At 34.5% G+C, this 25,730-nt stretch overlaps 1 protein-coding gene across 3 annotated transcripts in view; it reads left to right on the forward strand.

The window, feature by feature from the left end:
• Positions 1 to 14,167, forward strand: part of LOC135219838 (enhancer of polycomb homolog 1-like) — a 102,468-nt gene extending 88,301 nt beyond the window's left edge. For all 3 annotated transcript variants that reach the window (XM_064256949.1, XM_064256948.1, XM_064256947.1), the window contains exons 7-11: positions 1,010 to 1,168; positions 5,110 to 5,241; positions 10,447 to 10,589; positions 10,956 to 11,078; positions 12,928 to 14,167. In XM_064256949.1, coding sequence (XP_064113019.1) covers positions 1,010 to 1,168; positions 5,110 to 5,241; positions 10,447 to 10,589; positions 10,956 to 11,078; positions 12,928 to 14,044 — 1,674 coding nt within the window. In that variant the 3' untranslated portion in view covers positions 14,045 to 14,167. The remainder of the gene's footprint in view (positions 1 to 1,009; positions 1,169 to 5,109; positions 5,242 to 10,446; positions 10,590 to 10,955; positions 11,079 to 12,927) is intronic.
• Positions 14,168 to 25,730: the final 11,563 nt, after the last annotated feature.

Genomic DNA, 25,730 nt, shown 5'->3' on the forward strand with positions numbered 1-25,730 from the left:
TTAAGTGGGGTTACAGCTCTTCATGCTGATTTGTCAAAAAAAAAAAAACACACATACACTGATGAAAATTAATAGTGCCTTTTCATTTACCGCTTTTTACCAAGAAGAGAATTTTGTTGTTACTAGGAAAAAAATTATGCTTGATGGCATAAGAATAAGGTGGTTACAAAAGATGATCCAACTATTACTCACTCAACTGATAATACAGTATAAAGGGTGAGGGTACCTTTTACAGAAAAAATTATGTTTTGCACCATACCATGCTAAGCCTCATTGTCTAGTGTGTGTGTGTCCCTTGTTAGCTTTTATTGCCTTCTTTTTTCCAGATATCTTTGTTTCTGAAAGGTATTGCCAGTTGCTTGTCATAGCCTTCCATAAATACTTGGGCTTCTGTATTGGCGCAAAAATGATTTCAGAGTTGGTAGAAATTTTCAGTCTTGCATATGCTGTTGGACCATTAATGTTTAAGGTCTTTGACTGCATGGTGAATGGAATTGTCCATGTTGGGTCAGGAACTTCTGAGGAGATATACAGAAGATTTACTAAAGGGAAGCAGCTATAGTTGTAGGCATATGTATCAATATACAGGATACCATATTAGATAACTTACTTCAGGAGCTTTGATGTCTTTTTACAAATTGCTAATTTGGGTTACATTGTGAGAAGACAAAATTGTTTCATGGTGCTCCTATTTTGTATGCACCCATGCTGTGACTAAAGGAATGAAATACTCACAGACGTACTACATTTGATGTTTATCTGTCATCAGTTTCTTGATAACAGCAGCAAGAAAGATGTATTGCAAAAACAAATTTCTGTAAAACTTTTGGTATGGTCAAGACTTCTAGATTAGGGTATTTTCTAGATAGGTTTCAGGGTAGGAGTATTGTGCTTATCAGTCTGTAGGTTGGGTTATTTTATTACCTTTAAATAGTAAATGTCAGAATTTTGTTAAGTATTTGTTTAAACATCACTAGTTTAAGCAGATAATGTAAATTTTATGTTTCAGGAGGATGGAAAACGGGAAAGACGGCCTTATAAGAAAAGACCAAGACGACATCATGGTCACCTTTCATCTTCAGCATCATCCACACCCCCCACGCCTCAGCTCACACCAACATACACACATCCCCCTGACCCTTATACTATAGCTTCTGCATACCCACAGGTAAGTCCCAGTATATATTAGGAAATAAGATTGCGTCCTTACTGTTATGTACCTATTTTTAAAGGTAGATTTTTTTTCACATTAGAATGTTTGTTATAATTTAAAGTTAAATAAGATCACTTGGATCATATGACTAGCTACTTATAAGACTCGCCAAAAGGATTTGTTCATAAGGGGTGTGCCAACCTCTGAATCACAAGGGATTGTTGAATTTTAGTAATTGACAGTTTTCAACTGTTTTTTTGTCTAAATAAACATATCCGTCTTGGCCCATATTAAGGTCACGGGGGCAATAAAGTGATATGTTGTAGGCAAAAATTATGGTGGGAGCACTGACCAAAAAATATATACAGCTGCTTATTAAACCTCCAAGCAAGTGATTGAGCGCTCTCTCCTTGACGGTGTCCCAGCTTCACCCCTTTCGCTACGTGCTGTAGGCAGTCTGCAATCTAATGCACTGACAAAAATTCTTCCCCAACTTATCCATTCCTTCAAAATTCAACAAGATATTAAGCCACTTAACGCTAAGTGACTTAATATTGTGTCAAGTACTGTAAAATAAAAAGGTAAAATTGGTATATTTTTATAACTTGTTTGAAAAAGATGCCCCACACAGAGTTTGAAATACAGTCGTCGCCCAACATTCTAAGGGGATATGTACTACAACCCGCTGCGAATAGCTAAAATCTGCAGATAATTAGACACCCCTTTAAAAAAGCTTATAACTGCCTATTGTGATAGTTCAAACACAGGAAAAAAAAAAACACTCTAAAAATGCTTATAACTCAGTATATTAATAGTTTTATCACAAAAAATGCATTTAGTCATGAATATGATTTGTATGAAAGTACGGTACAGTAGTGCATTGAGGTAACGACCCAGGGTATATCATACTTCTAGATATATCGGTGCAAAATGGAAATAACCAATTTGAGGGCTTTTGCCTCTGGACCTAGCACCAAATATGTATTATTCTCTATTAGAATTGTGTTATAAAACAACAAATATGCATCCTATACATGGATCTTTTAAAAAATTGTGTTTTACTGTATCCAATGATATTGTATGCTCATATCATTATTGTATTATAAAATTCAGACATAGTGATCAGTGTTTTGGTTTGAAAGTCAGCTGAGGGTGATTATGAGGTAAGTTTATTTCATTGAATCTCTAGATATTCTTTTTACATAAGACAAGGTTATATTTTGTTATATAATTTGTTCTTAAGTAAAAAAATGACTTGGGGGTCTCTTTGTGAAAAAAATAGTTATTTTTTTGTTAGTAGATGGCAAGGGGGTCATGGTTTGTGTGTGTGTCAAAGAAGTCAAGAGCTTCAGTTCAATATTTTCTCTAATTCATCATATAAGCTTTACGTGTTTATCTTTTATTGGCGTGAAAAAACAGTAAACTGTTCTTTTAACTTGTAGTTTTGATTAAAATACTTTATCCAATTTTATTTACGGTCGAGTTTAATGGGATATCGATGTTTACTGGAGTTTAATCTATGTTGTCGATGCATGATAGTTTACAGTTATATGGAGCTTGAACACTGTTTTCTCTGTGTAAATTTATTAGTACAACATAGTATATACATATATTTCCTCGCCCATCTTTTCTCTAAAGCAATAGAATTATAGTAAAAATATATCACTCCTCTTCTATTTAACGTAATTTGTAAACATGATTACACATTGTTTCCTATCGTACTATGGTTGAAATGCAATTCAGTTGTTCTTAGCAAAACAGCTGTACATATCTCCTTTGGTTGTAATGCTACTACCAATATGTTTCTCATTATCTTTTACATTTTTAACTTATTTAACTAGAAGATGGGGTAAAAAGATGGAGGAAAAGATGTTAGTACATGAGATACATGATAAAATCACCAGTATGTAACGGTAATTTTTGTTATTCTACTCAAATATTTTCCACGTTTATTGAACAGATAGGTAAAATTTATTGTTACTGTTTCTTTATTAACTTACATTGATTTCAACTTCAAAAATTATGCCAAAGCTTTTACTGTCCTGCAGTTTGTAATTTATATTATATAAACTAAAGTTATATCTTAGTTTTACCAGACCACTAAGCTGATTAACAGCGCTCTCCTAGGGCTGGCCCGAAGGATTAGTTATTTTTACGTGGCTAGGAACCAATTGGTCACCTAGCAACGGGACCTACAGCATATTGTGGTATCCGAACCAAGAAATGAATATCTATCACCATAGAGAAATTCCTCTAATTCCGCGTTGGCCGAGTCGAGAATTGAATTTCGGACCACCGGATTGGTAGCCGAGCGCAAAAACCACTCATCCAACGAGGGACTATACTATAATTACATAGTATATGTAGGCTTTATCGCTTGGGGTTTTGGGATGGTTTGGGGTGTTTTTCTCTTGAGATGACTTCTAATTGTTTTAGAATGATAATTGTATATTTTTGTTAGAACCATCAAATTAGGTAGTGAACATAACTGTTACAAGCATTTTACAGTAGTTTAAGGGGTGCAGGGTATAAATATATCTGGCTTTATAGCAAAAACACATTCACGGATAAATACAATAAAATACCACAATTTCTGTTATAGCAGGGTCACCTCAGACGCTTTAATTTGTTATCTCGGTGAGCTACTGTAATTAGTGAATATTTCTCTAGGAAAAATACAGTGAATAGGTGAATTTTGTACGAATGTGTATATATGTGCCATATAAAAATCCGTGATTTCGGAACTGTGAATAGAGGCGTGTCGACTGTACAGGCAGTACCCAGTTATCGGCAATCCAGTTTAATGGAGCTTGTCTAATGCCAAAAATCAGCTATTTCCATTTATCGGGGCTGATAATAAGACTATTGGCACTGATACATTCCTAACAGTGGTACCATTCACCAGTTATTGATGCCAAAATCCAGATATTGGTGCCGATAATTCACCGATTTTCAGTTATTGGCGATTTTCACTTATCATCAAGCCGTCAGAACAGAACTCCCACCAATAACCAGGGACTGCCTGTATTCACTTTCAATTTCCCTTGGTAGGTACAGAAAATCTTTTTGAATTTTTTCATTCCATTGATATATATATATATATATATATATATATATATATATATATATATAATATTTTTTTTTTTTTTTTTTTTGTTTTTTTTTTTTTTTTTTTTTTTTTTTTTTTTTTTTTTTTTTTTTTTTTTTTTTTTTTTTTTTTTTTTTTTTTTTTTTTTTTTTTTTTGCCATTGTTAAATTTAGCTTGGTCTAGGGGTGTGCTTAATACAGGCAGTCCTTGCATACCACTGGCATTGGTTAACAAATCTTGGTTTACAGTGCTTGTCAAGTGACCATTAACTGGATTTTCAGCGCCTATCTCTGCATAAGGGTGTTGCTAATCTGGTTATCGGCACCAGTGATCAGATTATTGGTGATATTATTGCTGATTTTTTGGCTGGCAATGCTCAGCCAGGAACGGAACCCCTGCCATGAACCAGGTACTGCCTGTATATTTAACCTGGACTGTGAAGGTTAAAGATGGTTTTAACCAAAATGTGCAGGGTTCTTTCAGGTGTATCTGATTTGTCAAAGGAATTTGTTTGTATCAGTCATAAAGGAGAGTACTAATTAGTGTGCCATGCTCAACAATATTTGCATAAATAAAAGTTTTGTGCATATTTTGCCTCCCAACTTTTTTTTTGTCAAGTAAAACTGTCTGTCATGTTTCCTAGTGTAAAGTGGTTAAAATTTATTTCACAAAAATACAATATTGTTGTGTAAAAAAAGACTGGGTTACCTTACTGTTTTGTGCAAAATAGATTTGGGTACCATTTTTCATAGAAAAATGACTGCCAGGTATAGCAAGTAAACTGAATAATAAATCTCAAAGTTTATGATCCAGTTTGTTTCTTTTTATAGTTTTCTTTTCATAGTTGTAATTATCTTCTCCTTTTCAGGATACAATAGGCTCTGTTCCTCCTAGCTCAGATGAAGAAGGTGCATCACCCTCACCATCTGAAGCGGAAGAAGAAAATGAACCTGATGGTATATTTACCTTTAGAAGAAAAAAATTTACCAATTACCATACGGTAAGGAGTGCTTTTATCTTATTCAGTTGTCATAAAGTACATTTTTATTCCTTGGCAAAGATGGTATCAATAGCAATGAAGAGAATTATTGTATCCAGTATCAAAACACTGGTTTGTATTTTGTTTTATACAGTATGGTTTGTATGTGTGTGTGTTTATTTTATTTTTTTTCAAAGTCGAGATTTCACCACAGTGTGCAGGTAACCAGGGTTGTGAATTATATTAGTAGTCATTTAAAAAAGAAAATATAAGAACGTTGACATAGAAAAACTTTTTAAAAAATCTTTTTGTGAACATTCCCATTTTAAACATTACTTTAAGGTGATTCCCTAGAGCACACCATTTGCTTGATCAGAAAATCTTTGCTTGATTTTGAATTTTCGTACTGAGGGAAATACAGTTGCAGCAATTGAGATGATGAGAAGGTTGTCAGGACAAGTACCTGCTTCGTAGTTTTTCATCCATTGATAGCCTTTTATATTTTTGCAACTTTTCTGGATGACTGGTATTGAACAGATGAGTTTGGTCCATGATAAAAACTTTGGGATATCGTGATGAAGTAATTTAAACATTCTATGTGTCACAATGTTGTAATTAAAAAGATTTATTGGAATAACTGATTTATATCTCAATAAAAAGATTTGCAAAAAACATTTTCCAAAATTTGTGGAAGCCTGTCACTGATTGCTTTACATTCACAAATTTGAATAGATATACCAGGGATAAAAATGTTTTGGCTAAAACCTGTTTTGTACTTTCACAACGATTAATGTTAATGAATATAAAAGGGAAGAAAATAGGAAATGAAACAAAGAAAAGGAGGAAGGAAAAGAATATTGCATATTAAAGAACAAGTAATACAAGTCCAGTACTATTTGGGGATCAATGGGATCTACTGGGTGTCAGACTAGCAAAAATGCTTGACCAACTAGAGATAAGCCATAATTATCTTAAAGTAATCTGTATATTTTTATTAAAATTTTATTAGGAAAGATTATTAACTAGGACCTTGTCTAGGGTATGTAATTCCATATGCATTATAAGATTACCTATCTCATTATTCTTTTTATCACTATATCATCATAAGGAAATTTCACAATTTTACCACTGTTCATAAAAAAACTTCCATACGACACCGTAATGTCATACTTATTCATTAGCTTAGTCTCAATAAATTCCTGCTTCTACATGTCATGGCTTAAACTGATCAACTGCACAACTTTGCAAATATTTTTCTTTGTTAACACCATAGTTATTGTGCACTTTTTTCCTTGAAAATATGAAATGAGATGTGAAACAAATTGAGTTATGTGATTTTTAAAATGTGCATGTACAGTTTAGCAGGTGCTGTACCTTGTGTGCTCTATAAGCTCAGTAAAGATCTGTGATGACAAATATGCAAGCGTTCATCACTCTTTCTGTATCACTAGCAAGTAGTACTGACAGAAACTTGTGATTGGTCTAAATGTGTTTGAACAGAATAAATGTTCTCTGACAGTATATGAAATGAAAAGAATATCTATTGTCCTGTAGTGATACAGTATTTACTGTAAATGGCTTGAAAAATAATTTTAGAGTAGTATATAAATTTCATCAGAAAACGGCAAATAAAATTTTATAGACATGAGCACAGATACTGCTGAAGAGTGATGTTAAGACATGGTTCTCAGATGTTACTTAGTAGTAAAAGTTTTTCACTGGTAGCTATGAGTCTCAGGACATAGAATATGCAAAACACCAATTCTAATTATGTAAAGTATTTCTGAATTCTGAGCACTGTTGGGAAAACGAAGAGAAGTGAGAAGCTGTTTTGATTATATTTGGTAGTGAAACTCGAGCAGTGGAAGCCCTTTTAACTATTTTTAAAATTGGCATTTTGCAGAATGGTGCCAGACAGTAGCCTTAATCTGGAATGGGACTTTTTTTTTTTTTATCTAACTGCCATACCAGATAGTTTTCCAAACTAAAAGATGCTGGAAAATTGGATTTTCACCGAATTACACCAAATATAACAATAAGGGGGGAATGCCCGTCTTTGAATATCAAGGAGTGATCAAAATTGAGTTTGACAGTTTTGGACTTTTATATTTAGACAAACATATCCTGAAGTGCTATTGCTAAAAAAAGGTTTACTGGTAAATTGTACTATAGCAAGACCATCATATTCTAAGTGAAAATTTTTTTATACTACATCACTATTATGACAATTTTTTCAGAAATGTGCTCTAGACCTTTTTATATTTAATAACTGTTTTAAATATTTTCTGGTTTTAAAGATTAGAGTGATTTTTTGTATTTGTAGCATATACAATGTGAGGATGTTGGTCTTTATATATTCATTTTTTATTTTGTTTTGTTTGGGATGTCATGTTTATGCCATGAGTTTTTACATATTTTTAATACTATATACTGTTATGTGGTTTAGTTTTCCATATATCTGAATTTAAAAAAGATCTTTGTAAACATACATATAATACTACCAGCAACAGTGATAGCCCCATTCTTTTGCACACATTGAGACACTTAGCCAAAAAAAATTTCTGACATACCACACCTGTGTAACTTTAGCATTTGCAGTGCTCTGTAATATGCCCAAGTTCTGTTTTAGTTTGCTGATATAGAAACTATAGAAATGCATATTTAGTATTAAGATCAATGATTGTGGAAGAACATAAAACAAGTTATTTTTAAAAATAAATAAACTGAAAAACTACAATAATCAATATGCTGTAGTAGCTGAAGTTATACACAGTATTACTCCAGTACATTGAGACAATTGAATGCGCATGCCACACCAACGAAGACAAAGCCATCAAGTTGAGTGTTTCCACCTTATTATTGTGTGTTTTGTTTTCAAAATTGTGCCGGTTGAAATTGGGGTGTTTCTTTGATGCTGGGGATACAGTAATCTCATGTTCTTGCTTGTAACTCTACTATGGGAACATTTACCTGGTCAGGATCAAGTTTGTGCTTTTTCATCATTATTAGCTTTGAATTTCAGTCATGAAGTGTCTACCATTCTTAGAGCAGTTACTTGCTAATAATCTTATACTTTTTCAAGATTTGGTGTACATATGACTTACATCTGTTTGATGTACAGTAGACTTGTTGGGACTGATTGTCACAGCATGACATCCTATACGTATTAGTTGGGAAAGATATGGACCATTCATCCTCATCCTTATGATCCTCATTCCTCTTGTTACCTGCACACATTGGATACTGTATTTTCTTGGAATATGTCCCTTTACATCATATGTTTGGTGAGAGGTATGTCCTTGGAGTTCCAAAATGCTTTCATACAACCTATTGTTTTATGGAGAGCTCCTCATTTTTCACAGAGGATACAACTTTTGCGCTACAACAGCTTTGCACCACTCCATCTACCCAGAGAGGGATTAAACACTTGATCACTATTTCTCTTAATTATTTTTTTCTCCTAAATTATGATTAGACTGTATAGGATTAATGGGTTGTAATGAACAAAAAATTGTTGTTTATAAATTATAAAGATGTTTTCCGCACAAACACATTATTCATAACACAGTGCCCTCTCCCCTTCCCTTCACTCTTTTCTTGTAGGGTGAGCTCATAAAAATGATCCTTGGAGGATGATGGAGCCTAGCGTTGGCATGGACAGTGGGATCTTAGTCATTCAAGATGTAAGAAGTTTGTGCCAAAGGGGAATAATTCGCCCAGAAGTAATGCCATTATGATTAATGTGTTTGAAAATTGTGTTTAGATTTAAAAAATTTCATGTTTTTAAAATATATTTTCCAAGGGTGATATTTATTTACTATATTATAGTAATTTTTGTGGTAAGATTTGCTTCAGCAAAATGAAAAGATAGTCCGTGAACTTTGTACGTATTGTGAATTTTTCAGCGGATTGATCTGAGCATAGTACGTAGTACAGTGACCCCCTGTATTCATTGGGGATGCGTACCAGACCCCCTACAAATCGCTAGAAACTGGGAATACTTAGAAACCTATAAAAATGCTTAAAACTGCCAAATCTGTTAGTTCAAACTCAAGAAAAAACCCTAAAAATGCTTATACTTGGTTTTTTAATAGGTTTTATCTCAAAAAGTGCATTTAATTATGAAATTGATATGAAAATACAGTAATTTGTGGATACTTCTCATAGAAAAATACAGCGAATACACTAATTTCCCATGAATAATGGGTAGATGTGATCCATAGAGAATCTGTGAATGCTGAGAACACAAATAAGGGGGTCCACTGTATGTTATTTTCTTGGAGGTACGAAAACATCACTGGATTTCTCTCTCTCTCTCTCTCTCTCTCTCTCTCTCTCTCTCTCTCTCTCTCTCTCTCTCTCTCTCTCTCTCTCTCTCTCTCTCTCTCTCTCATTTCTTGCATTATTTCCTGTGTCCAAATATCCTTATCTGGATTTCAGTATTTTGTCTTAGTTACTAAATGATATTTGCAGTTCACTTCGAGTTGTCTGATTTGTTTGATTTTAAGGTTTGGATATTATGAGTGTACAGTAGTTTATTGAAATCATGAAGTCATATCTGGACTAATGAAACTTGCCAAAAGAATTTGTTCTTGAATGAAAACTTAAGATTGGAGCAAGCTGATACTAAGTAGGACAGCTTGGACCAGATGGAAGGGTGGAACTGTTTTAGGCAGAAATGAGTGAAACTGAGGCTAGAGGGATGTTGAAAAAAACCTTTAGTGTTGTTTATGGTGTGTTGCACAAGACATATCAATGGGTACCCCCCTTACACAATTATAGTAGCACAACCATGGTATCTTTAACAGGGCTAGAAGTGTAGGTGACAAGATTTTCTTTTAGAATTAGTACTATATTGCCAGGGGATGAGCAAGGTAGAGTTTATTACAAATCCCCAAAATAGTGATTTCTGATAAGTTCTCAGAATTTTCATGATTTTCATGGAAGTGGAATGATTTGTCAGTGAAATGGTAAGCCTCCAGAATGTGGAAGCTTAGTGAGTGGTAGATGACATTGTCTGGTGGGTGTGTACCCTATGCCAAAGCTTTAGCTCTTAGTAGTAAAATCATACTCTGTATGTTTGTAAGTTTTCCCTTAAATGTAGGATTTGGAGTATAAGTTATAGTGGGCTGTACAACAAAAACATTGTAAGCTTCTCATAGCTATGAGAAGCAAATGGTTATTATGATCAGTGGATGTGATTTACAAAATGTTCTAATTTTTCAGCCTAGAGAAGGCAACTGGCCGTGGGTCCCTCCGAAGGAAGGTGGAGGAGGTGACCCGAAATATCGATTTTCTCTCACCTCCCTTTCAAATCCTACTCGTCGATGTATTGGTTTTGCTCGTAGAAGAATGGGCAGAGGTGGCAGGTTAGTTAACTGCTGGAACTGTATACAAAACTATCATTTTACATAAAAGTATTCTTTTAGATTTTTCAAAGATTGTTAAAATTAATTTTTTAAAGAAATAATTTTTAAATACAGACTTAACCTAAAACTTAACTTAAATGAGAATTTACATTTATAGCAAAATTTGAGGTGATCAGTGGCATAGTTTTTAGCTTTATCAGTTTCAGTACTAGCTTCAGTTTTGTATTTTTCATAATTTATAATCCTAAATTATTTTTCATCTCTTGTCCTATAACTGGTACTGGGTCATTGAAATGGGTAATTTTCACTTCATTCTTTCTGGTAAGAAAAGATAGGTTTAATATATTCATTTTACAATGATTGCAGGGTGTGGATAGATAGGTTAAGTACGCCGCTTGATGACCTTTGGTGCAAGACGGACTTTAGAGATGTGGGGCCTAACGGCATCACATCGACGAATGATTTCCTCCATGAGGTTAAGACTGAATGGTAAGGTTATGGATGTTTTTCCCCAGATCTAGGAATACACTTAAGAATCTTAAGGACACCCAGTTCATCACCTTTTTTATGGAGAGAAGGCTATGAAAATCACTCTCTTTAGCTATTGTAGAATTTTATTAGCTTATCACTTAGTAGATCATAGATTGGTTTTCATTGGTAGTAGTAGTAAGTCAGTTATTTGTCAAAGGTTGGATATTTAGAATGTGGAACTTAAGTAGTGATGCTTCAATAGATATCAAAACAACATTTTTGTAGACAAATTTCTGTGATGATTAATCATTGCAGTCATAAATGTGTTTTACTATCCATCCCTTCTTGAACAGAAGTATGTTTGACACTTGAGATAGCTATAGTATAGTTAATAAGAATTGCTTGAATTGAACTTATTTGTTTAATGCATTTTTTATGGGGTACTTACATTTTAAGTATTAATCTCTTTTCATTGTATTATTTACTGTAACAGTTGGCTTTCCTACATTTATGGTCATGGGAATTTGGAATCGCCTGTGCTTAAACAGAAGATATTTCAGTAGCCTTAGGTGTTTTTTGCTCTAGTGAGACAACTTGCTGATAAAATTATCATTTGATGTAGAGTTTATATTAGGAGGACAAGAATTAAGTTGTCCTTTCACATAAAACCGGAAGGTTATGGCAGCATGCATTGCAGAAGCTATAGGAATAATGAAAAATTATTGTCTTAACATACATTGAAGTGTGAAGCCATCCGTAAAGTTCAATAGTAATGATCTTTCTTGATTAGGTTGGCTGGTGAGAGCAAAGATGCATAGGTGTTTACCTGACATTGCTCCTGCCTTCACTCATTAAGAGAGTATTGCTATAAGTATTTCATTTTTAACCAGTTCTGTCGTATTTAGCAAGTGAAATTTTTCAATACTAATAGTTAATGACTTGACATAAAGTCAAAACACTGGTATGCTGAAAATACATCTACATCAGAGTTAGATTGCTTGAATTGTAAGCGATGAGCCAATTTCTTCTATGTTCAAAGTGTCTATCTCTTATATAAATTTTTAGTAGTATTGACATTTAGAACTGGATATGTTAGTATTGATAATGTATTTCCCCTTCAAAGCAGGTTATGGTAATGTAGTTGGAAATACTAAAAAGTTGAACACGGTAGTACTTAGCATCACCTCCAGGTATATATAGGTTTGGATGACTTGTAAGCTTTAGCAAAACGTTGTTCATAATTGTTGGATATTTTTCCACTTTATGGTGTTTCAGGGTTTTCAGTATTGAATATGTTTTTTGAGTATTTAGGTAAGTATAGACTTTAGGTGATATATTGATGTAATTTTTTTGTTATAAAGTAGGGAAATTATTAGAAAATTCTGCCATTCTTTTATAAGTGGTCAGCTGTTTTTAGTTGAGTATAAAATAAAAAGTAACAGTAAGAATACAATGCAATGTAGTACTAGAAATGTAATAGCAAAAAATCTTTTTGGTTAGAAGCATGGACTGTTAAAATGCAATTGCAAAAAGTATTAACTATTTTACATAGTGGAAACATACAAGCTTTTTGTCACTTTAATTCCAGTAGTTTTTAATATATTTATTCCAGTAGTTTTTAATATTTTATTAAAAAAATGTTGTAGAGTTTATTTTGTGAATTTTGTGAATATCGCTATATGTACACATGAAATCTAAGTATAACAAATTTTCTTGTCATGTGAGGGTGTGACTTTGTAGAGCAACAGTATAAATTGTATTTAATAGTGTGGCATGAAAATTTATGTCCGTAGATACAGATGGGCCGTGAGAATAAATTTGAGTTAATTTTGTGTTTCTTGTTTTCATCATCTTAAATTTATTGCAGGCCACACTTTTGCCCGAGTTCTCCACCAGAGGACAACGACACTGATGTGGAAATTGACGTAGAAACAGTTGGGGTTCCAGTCACTTTGACACCAGACGTGAGCCTCAATTCTACGACATCCACAGAGGAGCTAAACTTGGCATCGGCGGTGCCGTCCTCTGTCATGATCACTGCGGAGATTTTAGACGGTGAAAGTTTAGGAAGTATAACTGATTTAGAAGTGACTATACCTTCAGAACTTGACACATTACTCAGTGGTGATCCTGGAGTGATACTCGGGGAAAACTTAGAAGTGGACCTCGTAGCAGATTCGAGCAGTGCCGTTACAGACAATGGTAGTGCATCTAAAGGTGGTGTAGGAACAAACAGTGGTTCTAGTAGTTCAGGAGGGGTCACGCTTCATGATCTGTCTAGTAGTGATTGGGCGACAAGCTTCAGCAGTACAAGTGAACGTCAGCATCTACATTCCGTGAACTTTACCACTCAACCCACATCCAAGTTTGTGACCCTCGACTCAACTAACACGCTTCCCTTGGCAGTTTCGGGGCTGCAACTTAGTACAAGCAACATGACGGGTGATGAGATACAGTCTTGTTCCTTACCTTCATCCACGTTGACTGCAGTAGCAACCTCCTCCTCTTCCTCTTCTTGTGTACCATCCCAATCTTCATCATCCTCCACCACGTCCTTATCTTCCTCCAACTCTACATCTTTGTCTTCTTCCATGTCCTTATCCACTTCTACAGCAACTAGTCTAAGTAACAGCTTACTGTGTGCCTCCTCAAGCATTGTAAATGACAAGGTTGGCAGCGAGTGTTCAACAAACAGTGAGTGTAGTGATAGCCAAGCGTTAACATCTTCACACATACAAGAATCTTCATCGGCAGATGCTTTTAGTGTATCCAGTGGACTTATAAATAAAAATGGTGGAAATGTTTTAAGTAGTGCGACCACAAATAACCTGGTGTCTCATAAATTATATGCGTCAACAACTCGGACAAATGACAGCTTATCCAATAGTGACAGTAGTACGACAGTTTTAACAAATGGACCGAGCAATTCTTTAGACAGCTCAAAATGTGCTAAAGTGGATCACTATATGTTTCATGAAACTTGAATCCTCTCAAAATTCACTATTGCCATGAAAAGAATATACTGTTTTGAAATTATTTCATGTCTTTAACTTATTTTTATACCAAATGCACAATGAAATAATAACATGTGTTGATTATTCCATGTCTCTTTGTGTTTTATTTAAGCCTCTGTCTTAGTTATGTTTGTCACCATCATCTCAGAAAGTTAATTTTTTTTGCTAGTGGTTTTTTTCTTTTCGTGTCATCAAGGTATATGCTACTTAAGTGTCCATTTTAATTTGCTCAAGTCTGAAAGGAAATTGTAAATACGCTGCAAGTACAAATAAATGAATATAATTGTTTGGGCATTTGCATATTCCAGTAGAGTAATTTCCCTTATGTGTTGGGTTACATGGTTTATCAGGTAAGAGTTTTTGCATGATAGTAATGAATGTAGTTTCTAGAATTCACTTCATGGTAAAAGTTTGTAACATACGGATCAGCTGAGTATTCAGGATGGTGCTTTATTATAGTAGAAAATGTATTATCTTTTTGGTTAGGTATTCTGTTTAAAATTAGGCACAAAACTTGATGTCTGGTAACTTTATTTCAAGGTTAACATGGGAAATTCTAATTTCAGTTATTAAAACTTATTTTAAAATCTATCTAATTTAATGGAAAAAATACAGGCCGACCCCGGTTATCGGCGGACTTGGTTAATCCGGTTTTATGGCGCTTATCTAGCACCATAAAATCGGTAAATTATGGCGCCATAACGGGCCAAGTATCGGTTATCGGCACCATTAAATGCTGATAATAGAGTTATGGTGCTATAACATACCTAACAGCCGCCATTAACTGAATCTCGGCGCCACAAGCGCCATAAATCGCTGAGTTTTGGGTAATGGTGGTTTTCGCTTATCAGCACCCTGCCGAAAACAGAACCCCTGCCTGTAAATTAATTTGGGTAGATAACTTTTACTGTTGAACACTTAACCTAGAGACCTGTTGAGCTACAAAGAAGTGTTCTTAACTTATGTCTAAATTCAGTGTTTTCCTTAAGAGAATGACTGACTTAGCAAAGTTAATAACGAAGTGGGAAGTGTAATTTGCTACGTGAAACATTGATCTAGATACGCGTGCAAATTTTTTTTATGTTAATTGTAAAGGTTTTAGTTGTGTTTATAAACTGTAAATTGTGTTCCACATTAGGCATAGGTTAATTTGTCAACTTAATATTTTTTTCAACTTATTGTTATCATAAAGTCGACAACCATTGAGCCATGTTTTTGGGCTAAGAGTTCCCATGATGAAGGATTCATTCTTGAAGGAAAATTGAATCAAGATAAAGATTAAGTTATAAGGCAGTTGCAACAGATGTCTCTTTAAAAAGCAGAAAGCAATGCAGCTTGGGCTGAAAGGATACTGCAAAAATTTATTAAGGCATCATGTATAGTGTACCATGTAAGGTACACTTCACCTTGTACCTGCCTATATCCTCCTGTGATGCGAAGGGCTTTGTGAAATTCTGCTACTCACATCCCCAGTGCTTTCTCTCTGCAAATGTCACTTATCTTTAAACTTCCCTATCTCATAGTTCTCATCCAAGTAGGTTTGAGTCTTCCAATTCTTTTGGTGTTTAGAGGCACCCAGCTGACAATTGTCGCCAACTCTTCATCTTGGGGTGGTGCAAAGGACATCCAGACCATTTCCATCTTCCTTTTATCATTCTTTCATCTACTTGTTGAACTGTAGTTCCCTCCTGACATAATTTCTCATTCGTTCATGCCATTGGATTCCTAATATCCTTATGAAGTTTTTATCAATTTAACAAAATCTTATATAGATCCACTGTCGTAACATGAAAACTATTATATAATTTACTTTCATACACCATTTCAGTGTACATACTTAATTACTGAATCTCAGTGTACTCATTGTGTCTTTCTTTTTGGTCTTTTAAATAAGTTTTAGAGAGAACCTATACATGGGATCACTTCCTAAACATCTGAGAGACTCATCCTAATTGATCTTTTCTCTATTTAGTGTTATTTCACTCATTTGGGCGTGCATAGTCTGTCACTAATATTTGTCTTTGCCATAAATATATTTTTGAATCTGATCCCTTTAGGTATATGCTGCATATGGTTTGGGAGGCATGCATGTTTAAAGTATTTCAACTTTGCTGTTCACCAGTCAAAATCTTCTCTATCTTTTCCATCACTTTTTATTATGAAAGTTATGAGCAAAGATAACGAAATATTCTGCGGTGCCAAATAGTATATGTATTGTATTAACCTTACAAGAATCTATCAGTTTCAGCTCTCATATGCATACTTTATTCTTTGATACCTTCAATTAGCTGTACATAACAGTGTCAGAAAACCTTCCATGACATGGGTTCTTGGGTGCTGTCAAATAATGTCTCATGAATCGACAAATGCCACCAGAAAGAAATTTCTCATTGCTGCACAATTTTTCTTAATAGTACAAATATTTGAATTGCCTGTACTAAAACCACCTTGTTCATCTCTAAGCATTGTATAAATTTCTTTCTTTACTTGTTGAAAGTGGGAATACTGAAATTACTTCTGAAATTGGATACCTCTAGTATCCAATCATTAGGCTGTTTCCTTATTCCATATTCAGCAGTCTTCTTAATGTGTGAGGTGTCATATTTTCAGTTTAGCTCAGTAATTTCCATCTGAGTTTCAGTATTACCGATTCCACTTTATATATCTTAAATCCATTTATAAGTTCATAACGGTCTTCTTAACCTCTATGAATTCAGTAATTTTGGTAATTCAGTCCTATAGTCCCCTTTGTGGCTGTCACTCAGCTTCACGAGTGCTCTGCTGAGCTTTGCCATTCTACTGCTAATGTTATAGTGACCTTTCCCTGCTTTGAAGGGCATTTTTATCCATCTTTTCATCCATAGAGGTTTCATTGATAATTCTGTGACCTAGTCTTAATATTGATGCCACTTCCTGAATCTGTAAATACGCAAATACTTTTTGCAGACTACTGATTGTTGGTCATGTATCATATGATTAGCAGAACTCAAGAAAACTCCTTTTTTTTTTTTTCAAATGCTGTCAGTAATACTGTAGAGGCACTTTTTTTTTTTTTTTTTTTTTTTTTTTTTTTTTTTTTTTTTTTTTTAAACAAAATAGAAATGATAAATACAACTTATCATACCATTTTATTTCCAAAATGCCATTGCCAGATCTCACGCTGAAAGTAAATCCTGTGTAAAGACTGAAGGTTTGTATATTAGGAGAAAAACAAATTACTGTAAAAATTTGGCATTTTTAGAAATTATGGTTTTACTGCAAGATGTCAATTTTTTGCATTAGCCTATACTATTTGAAGCTCATTAATCTAGATAAATATAACATGTACAAATTTTTATTTCCTGTTCCAGTACAAAATAGGTAATTTTGCATTATGTTAAGGGATTTGGTTTAATGAGAAAATAATTTCCATGAGATGCAATCAATTTCTACAAGATGAGAAAAATAATGGGTAAGTCTGCAACTGGTGTTTTAAATGTTTTTACTACTGCTTACTGTTAGTGATAATTACATATTTTTTATATTAAATTTTGTAGACTGTGCTGTACTGTACTAAACAGTAGCCAAAATAAATCCCCAGCAGGAAGAATTACATGAATCTTCAAGGGAAGTGCCTCAGAATAGTTTCAATTATTGAATATGGTTAAAACACGAGTAAAAATCACTTAAATTTGAAATTTAGTGGAAAAGTGCAACAGTTTTCACTGTTGTTTTTTACTAGTGTTGTTACCATTGGTAGCCATTCTCATTTACCATATTGATCTATAGCCCTAGGGTATTAGTTCCCTATATGAGTCCTTAAAAAGCACATCACTATTGTACTTGGTATAAAGGATGAAATACAGCAAGGTAGGCACTGTGGGTAAATTGAGTGCATAGAGATGGCTTTCCAGCATTTCAAGACACTTAGAATGGCATTCATATCAGCCTAACTGCGAGAGTTTTATTCCTGCCACACTTTTCAAACCTTTTTGTGGTAAATTTCTGTTTCAGCATGGAATGACCATAGATCCTACTGGTTGGCCTTTTGCCTAAATTCTATATTCTGTTTTCTATTCATTCCAGCCATACATTATATTCACTTATTCTTGACTGCTGTTTTAAGGGGCAAACAAAGAACTGGTACCGAGTTGTACGGAAGATATTATCATAAATCATTTTGTTCTTTATTTCTGTTCATCTTGAGCACCACACACAGCATTAGTAACAACTGACTGTCAGTTTGTACAGTTAGATTTATAAGAACAAACAATGCAGTTTTGATGCTTTTACACATATACTAATGAGTTTTTATCATTTTGTTATATAAAAGTTAGATTAGTAACATTAAAAATTATTTTTCCCAGAAGAGGATCCATTATTGTTGACAAATGGTAGCTGATCGTGGAAAGATCTCTACTATTTATTATACAGTGCATTGCTACAATATGAATAAAATTAAACATAACCAGATTCGCTTTCACAAAGTTCAAAAACCGTTATACCAAGTAGATTTCACATACTGTGTGTCAAGTGTGATATATTTATAGTGGACCTGGATCTTGGTTTTCATCCAAAAATTGTTTGACAAACCCATTACTGTAGTGTCATTACAATAAATTCAAACATATAATGAAAAATTTAGAAAAAATTTCAATACGGTCTTCACTTTGAATACTAAATTTCATGCCAGAATGACATGGGGTCTCTTGAATTACTTGTGATATCTATATCAATCACCTGGCAAAGGGATGATGTGATTATCATTACCATGTCTTGAAATGATTCAGGATTGGATGGATATGTAGAATCAAAATCATAAGAGGACCATAATCATCAAGAATTTCATAAAGTATACCGCCAGGATATACAAAAATAAAAAAGAATAAAAAAATTTCAGGCTTCAAATGCAGAATATTTGGAAATACGTACTACATACCCTATTCCCATATACATATCCTTGAAAAGATTGGGGTTATTATTTTAGGTTAATTTTTTTATATCTTACAAATATCATGGGAATATGTAAGAGATGAAATTTGCATGACGTCATTAGAATCTCAACGGGTTAATATAAAGGATGACCACAGCACAGCTTCAAGTAGAGATCAGTAATAATTTGCTCTATTTCAAACAGTTTCTCTTGCATTTTTTACACTGTTGATGATGAATTTCTTATGATATTGACTTGCATATAACACAAATAAGCAGATTTTACAAATTTTTCCTTATAATGAGAACATTTAAAGAAATATATTCACTTTGTGCTGTAGAATATCAGTATAATTCTAATCTAATTGTTTCCCAACAACCTGTTGGTTATATTCATGAATGCCCCTCAGTGGCAGGGTCGGTACAGTGTTGGCATGCCACCTCTGTGGCTGGCCAAAAGTTTGATTCTTGGGTATTCCACTGAGTGATGAAAGATGTGTATTTCTGGAGATAGAAGTTCACTCTTGACATGTTTCAGAAGTCGTGTAAAGCCGTTGGTCCCGTTGCTGAATAACCACTGGTTCCATGCAACGTAAAAATGCCATGCAAACAAACAAACTCCAGAATTAAAAGATGATCTGCTTGCTGGACTATGGGTTTCTTTGTGTATTGCTTGTGATACTGAGTTTTGTAATTGATTCATAGCTGATTTAGATTTTCCTTAAATGCGTTGCTTAAATATTTTATTGTCATGCAAATTTTATCTTTGTATATTGTTTTGCAATTGCACATATGCTTTTTCCAGAATAGTGGTTCATTTTGACATTATTGTTTTTCAGTTTGTCCCTGATGAATTTCATAGGTAAATACTGCCTTTGTTGAGACCTCACAATTCAAGTTTATTTGACTTTTATTGTTGGTTCTTGGTAAGTTAACTATTACTGTGTATTGAGTGAGCCGTAGCACGGCTCCCCTTTTCTAAAGGGTTTTGATGTGGAAAAGGCTAATTGGAGAGGCTGCTGTGGTAGTGTTTTCCACTCGCCTCAGATTCATACCGACACCCTTTTAGAAAGGGTGAGCGAGTCGGAATATTCTGGCATGTCCAATTTAGCAGTTCTCTGGTATTTTAGCAATATTTTACCTTAGAAATAGCACTAAAGGAACATATTTCACTGGGCGACACGGCTTCCTCGCCCAGAAATAGATTTTTCCTACGTCAAAATCCCTTTTTTAACCTTATTTGTTGCTCATATGTTCATTATTAATGATTATTTCTTGTGCATTCAGTTGAAATGTGTACGGTACTGTATGTGAAGTTTTGAGGAGTACATATTCTTTTGTGCTTTACTCCCTCTTACGCTCTAATCGTTTGATATTATTTGTATTTATTTGACTAAGCAACAGTTAAAAGTAAATATCACCATGGCTCCAGGTATTGCCTGTGATCAGGAATCCCATGAACGATGAATCCGAATAAAGGAGTAGGTGTAAAAGGTAGTATCCCTAGGCATTCAATATGTATTGGTTTGGTTACTTGGAAGAAACAATGGACATTGCTGTGGTTCCAGTTCTGATCATCAACAACACAGCCTTTAAATGATGAAGTCAATTGGTATCGCTGGCAGAATTGGCTACAGTCCTGGGTATACAACTTAATAAGAGTCATGACACCGTCAAGCATGAATGTAAATAAAAAGAACATCTCACCAAGGTACCAGCCATGTTACCTGTCCAAGGTTGCTTGCCTTACAAATATGACTAATAAAATGTGTAGAAATACCATTATATGATTAGTCAATAGGAGAGAGAGACTTACTCAACAATGGTCTTCTGTCTTAAGAGTATGGGTGGAAACCTCATAAACTGGAAAGACGTCCATTAGTACGTGTAGATGTTACTGGACTTTAGTCATGGTCAGTATTGACTGACAGAATAGGCAAGCATGACTAAAGTCCGTACCTGATACACAACTGTAGTTACCTACCTAACACTTATGAACAAAATTTGTGGTAAACATGTCTTGAGGTTATATAACTGAGGGAGGCAATTGATGGAATTTGTATACTAATTAAAACAACCAACATTAAATGCAGACAGATCTTCAGGCCTGTGCCTTTGAAATGATGACTGAGGAAGGATGGGATGCTCCTGGAGTTCATCCACTCAGGTACACGAGTAGACTGAACATGCAGTACAGCAGTACAGTGGCCAACCAGACACATCCCAAGCAAGATGGAAGTAATGACAACAATTCATTCGCTTAAGTCAGGAGATGGGGTAGTTGATCTTGGCAACTCTACTTCTGGAAATTTGTTCAACCTCTGAAGAAGCTTGATCATAGTCCTTCTTTTCTCAACTTACTGAAGTTGACATCGTTCTGATGTTCTGCGCCCCATGCCCAGAGTTACTTTTTTTGGCAACAAGATTGAACAGATTAATCCTAGTGTAAGGGTGGCTCTTGAATCGTGAGAATTGTGAATTTATTATTTTTAGAACAAAGCTACACCATTGAAGATTTGAGACTAGCTTAACAAGAACATTAGGTGGGTAATGTAGCAATACTTAAACAATATACCCTCCTTGTTTTCCACTTACTTTGAGTCATTAACACTGGGGACTTTTACTGACAGTATTAGATAGCATAAGCTTCCATTACTAAGTATACTCCTGCATTTAGGAATGGGAATGCACGACAGTCCAAGGTTGTTCCCCCTTTCTAGTCTTTCCTCATCTCTGGGGTTGCAGGCCTAAGGTAATTATATTGTCACCTTCCCCCAGCCTGAGAAGCATCTTTGTTAGGAATAGGTCTGGTTAAATTAATCTTTTATCTTTTCCTGTCACCTTCCTCCTTCAATTTTGTTCCAGGTTCATGGACATGCTTCTGACCACTATTTGGAAACATTCCTGAACTTTTCAGGAGCATGAATGGTTTCTGATCATAGTTGCCACTTCCCCAGTCAATGGAACCGGTCAAATTTCTTCAGAAAAACACGAGTTATGGCTTCCCTTGATAATATCTTGGCCTTAAGGACTCTAATGGACTTTCTTTGGACCAATATCTATTTTTGGTAAACTGTTTTCTTATAGCCAGACAAGGCAGATAGGTGGATCACTTTGTCTACATAGAATGCTGAAATTTTACACCTGTGCCCAGTTTTCAGGACCATAAACCATGACTGGAAAGCTGAGAGCTTATTGGTGGGTGACTGTTCCTGGAAGCTTGTGACAAGAACTGTGGGCTCTCTTTCAGCTAATATTTCTTCTTTATGACACAATTCCTAGGAAAGAACAATATTGCTTCTCCAAGCCAGGAAGAATTTCTACACCCATAACAGGTCTTTTCAGTAAGAATGTTTGAAAGATGAGGACTTGGTTTTTTTTTTTATTCGAAGTTCTCTCAGTTGCAGGTGTAAATGCAACTCCTCTGGTTTGGGTTTCTCATGATGGTATTTGGATGGTAATGCTTTACAATCTCAAAAAGAGTATTCAAATGCTTCACATGGGAAAAGATACCTTATGGTGTCCTTTACCTTGAAGGATATCTGCTCCTGAGTTCCAGTGTGGTTGGTTTCAAGAACATATCTTTGTTCAACCCTTTACATATTGATTATTTTTATTCAGTGATATAGTATACTGCTTAATGCTGCAACAATAAATACTGCCACCCAGAGCTTTCAGATTAGGTAGACCCAAGTGCACCACCAGTTTAAAAGCTTCTTTGCAACTTTTTTTACTGTTACCTCTGGACACTTGAAAAGGTTTTTCTTAATTCAATTGTGTTCTCAGGTTTTCAGGTGGGTTTATCAAGTGGAGGGACTGTATCACCACTATAGAAGACTAAATGCAAAAGTTGTTGTGATTATTGTATGCCCAACAAGTCCTATTCATGATAGATTCCTGAGGGATTTCACCCATGTAGGCAATGCTAGAAGTCTCCATAGCCATAACTTAAAGAGAGAAAAATACTATATTTTGATATTTTTATCGGCTCCTTTTATTAGATGGGATTCTGTTGTAACAAAATGGCATTAGGGTAGCGGTCCTAGTCACCTACAAACATTTGACAAATGGGCAGAGACTTTTGTTTCGTGACCCATTCTCCTTTTGTGTTTGTTGTTTTTGTGCTTTTTGTGCATTTTTATTCGAGTGCAACCGCTAAATAAGCCATCATGGAGCCAAAGAAAGTTCCAAGTCCCTTCTGTAAAATAGTTGAGAAACACTATAGAATTTAAGAAAGAACTCGTAGTAAAGTGTTGGAGGAAGTTGCATGCCAATCTCAGTGAGAAAATGCCTACAACAACTGGTGCTATTAGTGAATTTAAAACCAGCAGAGGCTAGTTTGAAAAATTTTGAAACCGAATGGGTATACATAATATGCCTACTTCAGGGATTAAGGACATGTTTGCAAAATGTAATGATGTAAAAAAATTTATGGAGTATTATCATCCTAATAAAGAAGTCTCCAACATGTCTAATGACAATGCCGTGTTTAATTTTAGGCAAATTTTAAAGAAACGCCAGAAACAAGTGTCTGGACAGTTTTGTTGTGTGACAGGGGTCCAGTAACTCAAGATGGTCCTAGTGCCAGTAAAAAACGAAGTGGGGAAGTAACCTCAGATAGTGCCAGTAAAAAACGAAGGGAAGTAACCCCAGATAGGTCTTTGATACCTGAGGTCCTTCTGGAGGGAGATTCCCCTTCCAAACAATAGCCTCCCCTCCTTCCCATCTTCCATACACTAACAAGTGTTTTCCATAAAGGTAAGAGTGATGTTAAATGTTCATTTATTCTTTTCATTAGTCATGTTTATTTCATATTGTTTTCTGTATGTAAAACTGTATCTATTCCTTATAAAATGTATTTAAAAATATATATTTTTTGGGGTCGTTATGCCCTCTTGACTGACGTAATGTGATTACGGCAGACATGAGTAGCAATTTCGATGCACAGTGTCCATTACGATGTACGCAATGTACTAGGCAACCCCTCAACTTGTGCAGAAGGGGTACGCAGTAGCCACATTGTGACACATGCATTCCCAGCTATAAAAAAGTTTAAGGGCAGAATTTAGTAGACAAAGTTGCCTTTATTTTTATGTTTTGATTAACATATAGGAAGTCCCCAGGTTACGACGGGGGTTCCGTTCTTGAGACGGGTTGTAACCCGAAAATCATTGTAAGCCGGAACATCATACAAAATACTAAGAAAACCTTACTTTTAATGCTTTGGGTGCATTGAAAACTATGTAAACTGCATTCTTATTGCATTTTTCATCAAAAAAACCTTCAAATACTGATTATTTTGCATTTTTGGTGTCATATTTCTTGTGCCAGATGAGCGTTTTGAAGGCGTCGTAACCCTGGAAATAATTTCTGATGAATATACGTAATTGAAAAGCGCCTTAACCTCGAAACGTTGTAAGCCGAACCCGTCGTAACCCAGGGACTGCCTGTATTTGGGATTCAAGATCTTCAGTATTTTTATATTTAAGGCAGTCCCCAGGTTGCGACGGGGGTTTCGTTCTTGAGACGCGTCGTAAGCCGGAACATCATAAAAAATCCTAAGTAAAACCTTACTTTTAATGTTTTGGGTGCATTCAAAACTATGTAAACTGCATTCTTATTGCATTTTGGATAAAAAAAAAAAAACCTTCAAATATTGATTATTTTGCATTTTTGGTGTCCTATTTTCATCTTGCCAGATGAGCGTTGTTGGTGTCGTAACCCTGGAAATAATGTCTGATGAATATAATTCAGAAGCACCTTAACCTGGGAACGTCGTAACCCAAACCCATCGTAACCCGGGGACTGCCTTATTCTTAAGAACTTCTCATATACTACATGAATAAGACAAAGAACAACCTTAAATGAAATTATGTATAGATATATATATATATATAGATATATATATATATATATATATATAGTATATATATATAGTATATAGTAACTTTTTATTCAAAAAATCACTGAATTTTTTTCTTTAAGAAATATGTCAGTGACTTAATTGCAATCAATACAGTTTATTAGAATGTTCTGAAGTATAATAAATCAAAAAGCATTTTCTATTTTAAGTAAAAATTAATTAGAATGTTCTGAAGTATAATAAATGAAAAGGAATTTTAGATTTTCTGTGTTCTTGATATACGTGAGTTGTCTTACGTATATAGATAAATATGACTGAGTACAACTCACAAAAAATGTGTTTGGTAATAACATAAATATTTTAGAATTTCAAATTTTTTTTGATATTTACAAAGTTATTTCAGTTTAATTTTATAAAGTATGTTCAGGAATGTTCTATTGCTTTCTTGTTTTATATCATTGAATCTTGCCAATGAACGGAGCCTGCAGGGAAATTAAAATAATCACGAATGTGATCTCGTTGAGCCTTGCAAGCCATGGTTCCACTCTGGCATTTTTAAAATTATACTATAAAAATAAACTATGAAAAATTTGCCCTAGCTACACACATTTACCTTACTTTCAAAAACAATACAATCAACTTCGACTTCTTACTGCAATACTGGCAATAGCTAAGCTAACAATGTTAAGAACCATGTGGTCCTGAAGAATGCATGAGCTGAATTCACAGCAAAAATGTAAAAATGGCACTAAGGTTCTCGGTGCTGGTCTTTAGACTTTATAAAGTAGACTTTAATTTCATCAAAACGTTGCTGTAACTCTACAGACAATAAGAAGAATTCTGGACTGTGTGTGGACCTCTTACAAACACTGAGAAAATGAC

Source organism: Macrobrachium nipponense, chromosome 1 (genome assembly GCF_015104395.2).
Source record: "Macrobrachium nipponense isolate FS-2020 chromosome 1, ASM1510439v2, whole genome shotgun sequence".
In the NCBI taxonomy this organism is placed as follows: Eukaryota; Metazoa; Arthropoda; class Malacostraca; order Decapoda; family Palaemonidae; genus Macrobrachium; species Macrobrachium nipponense.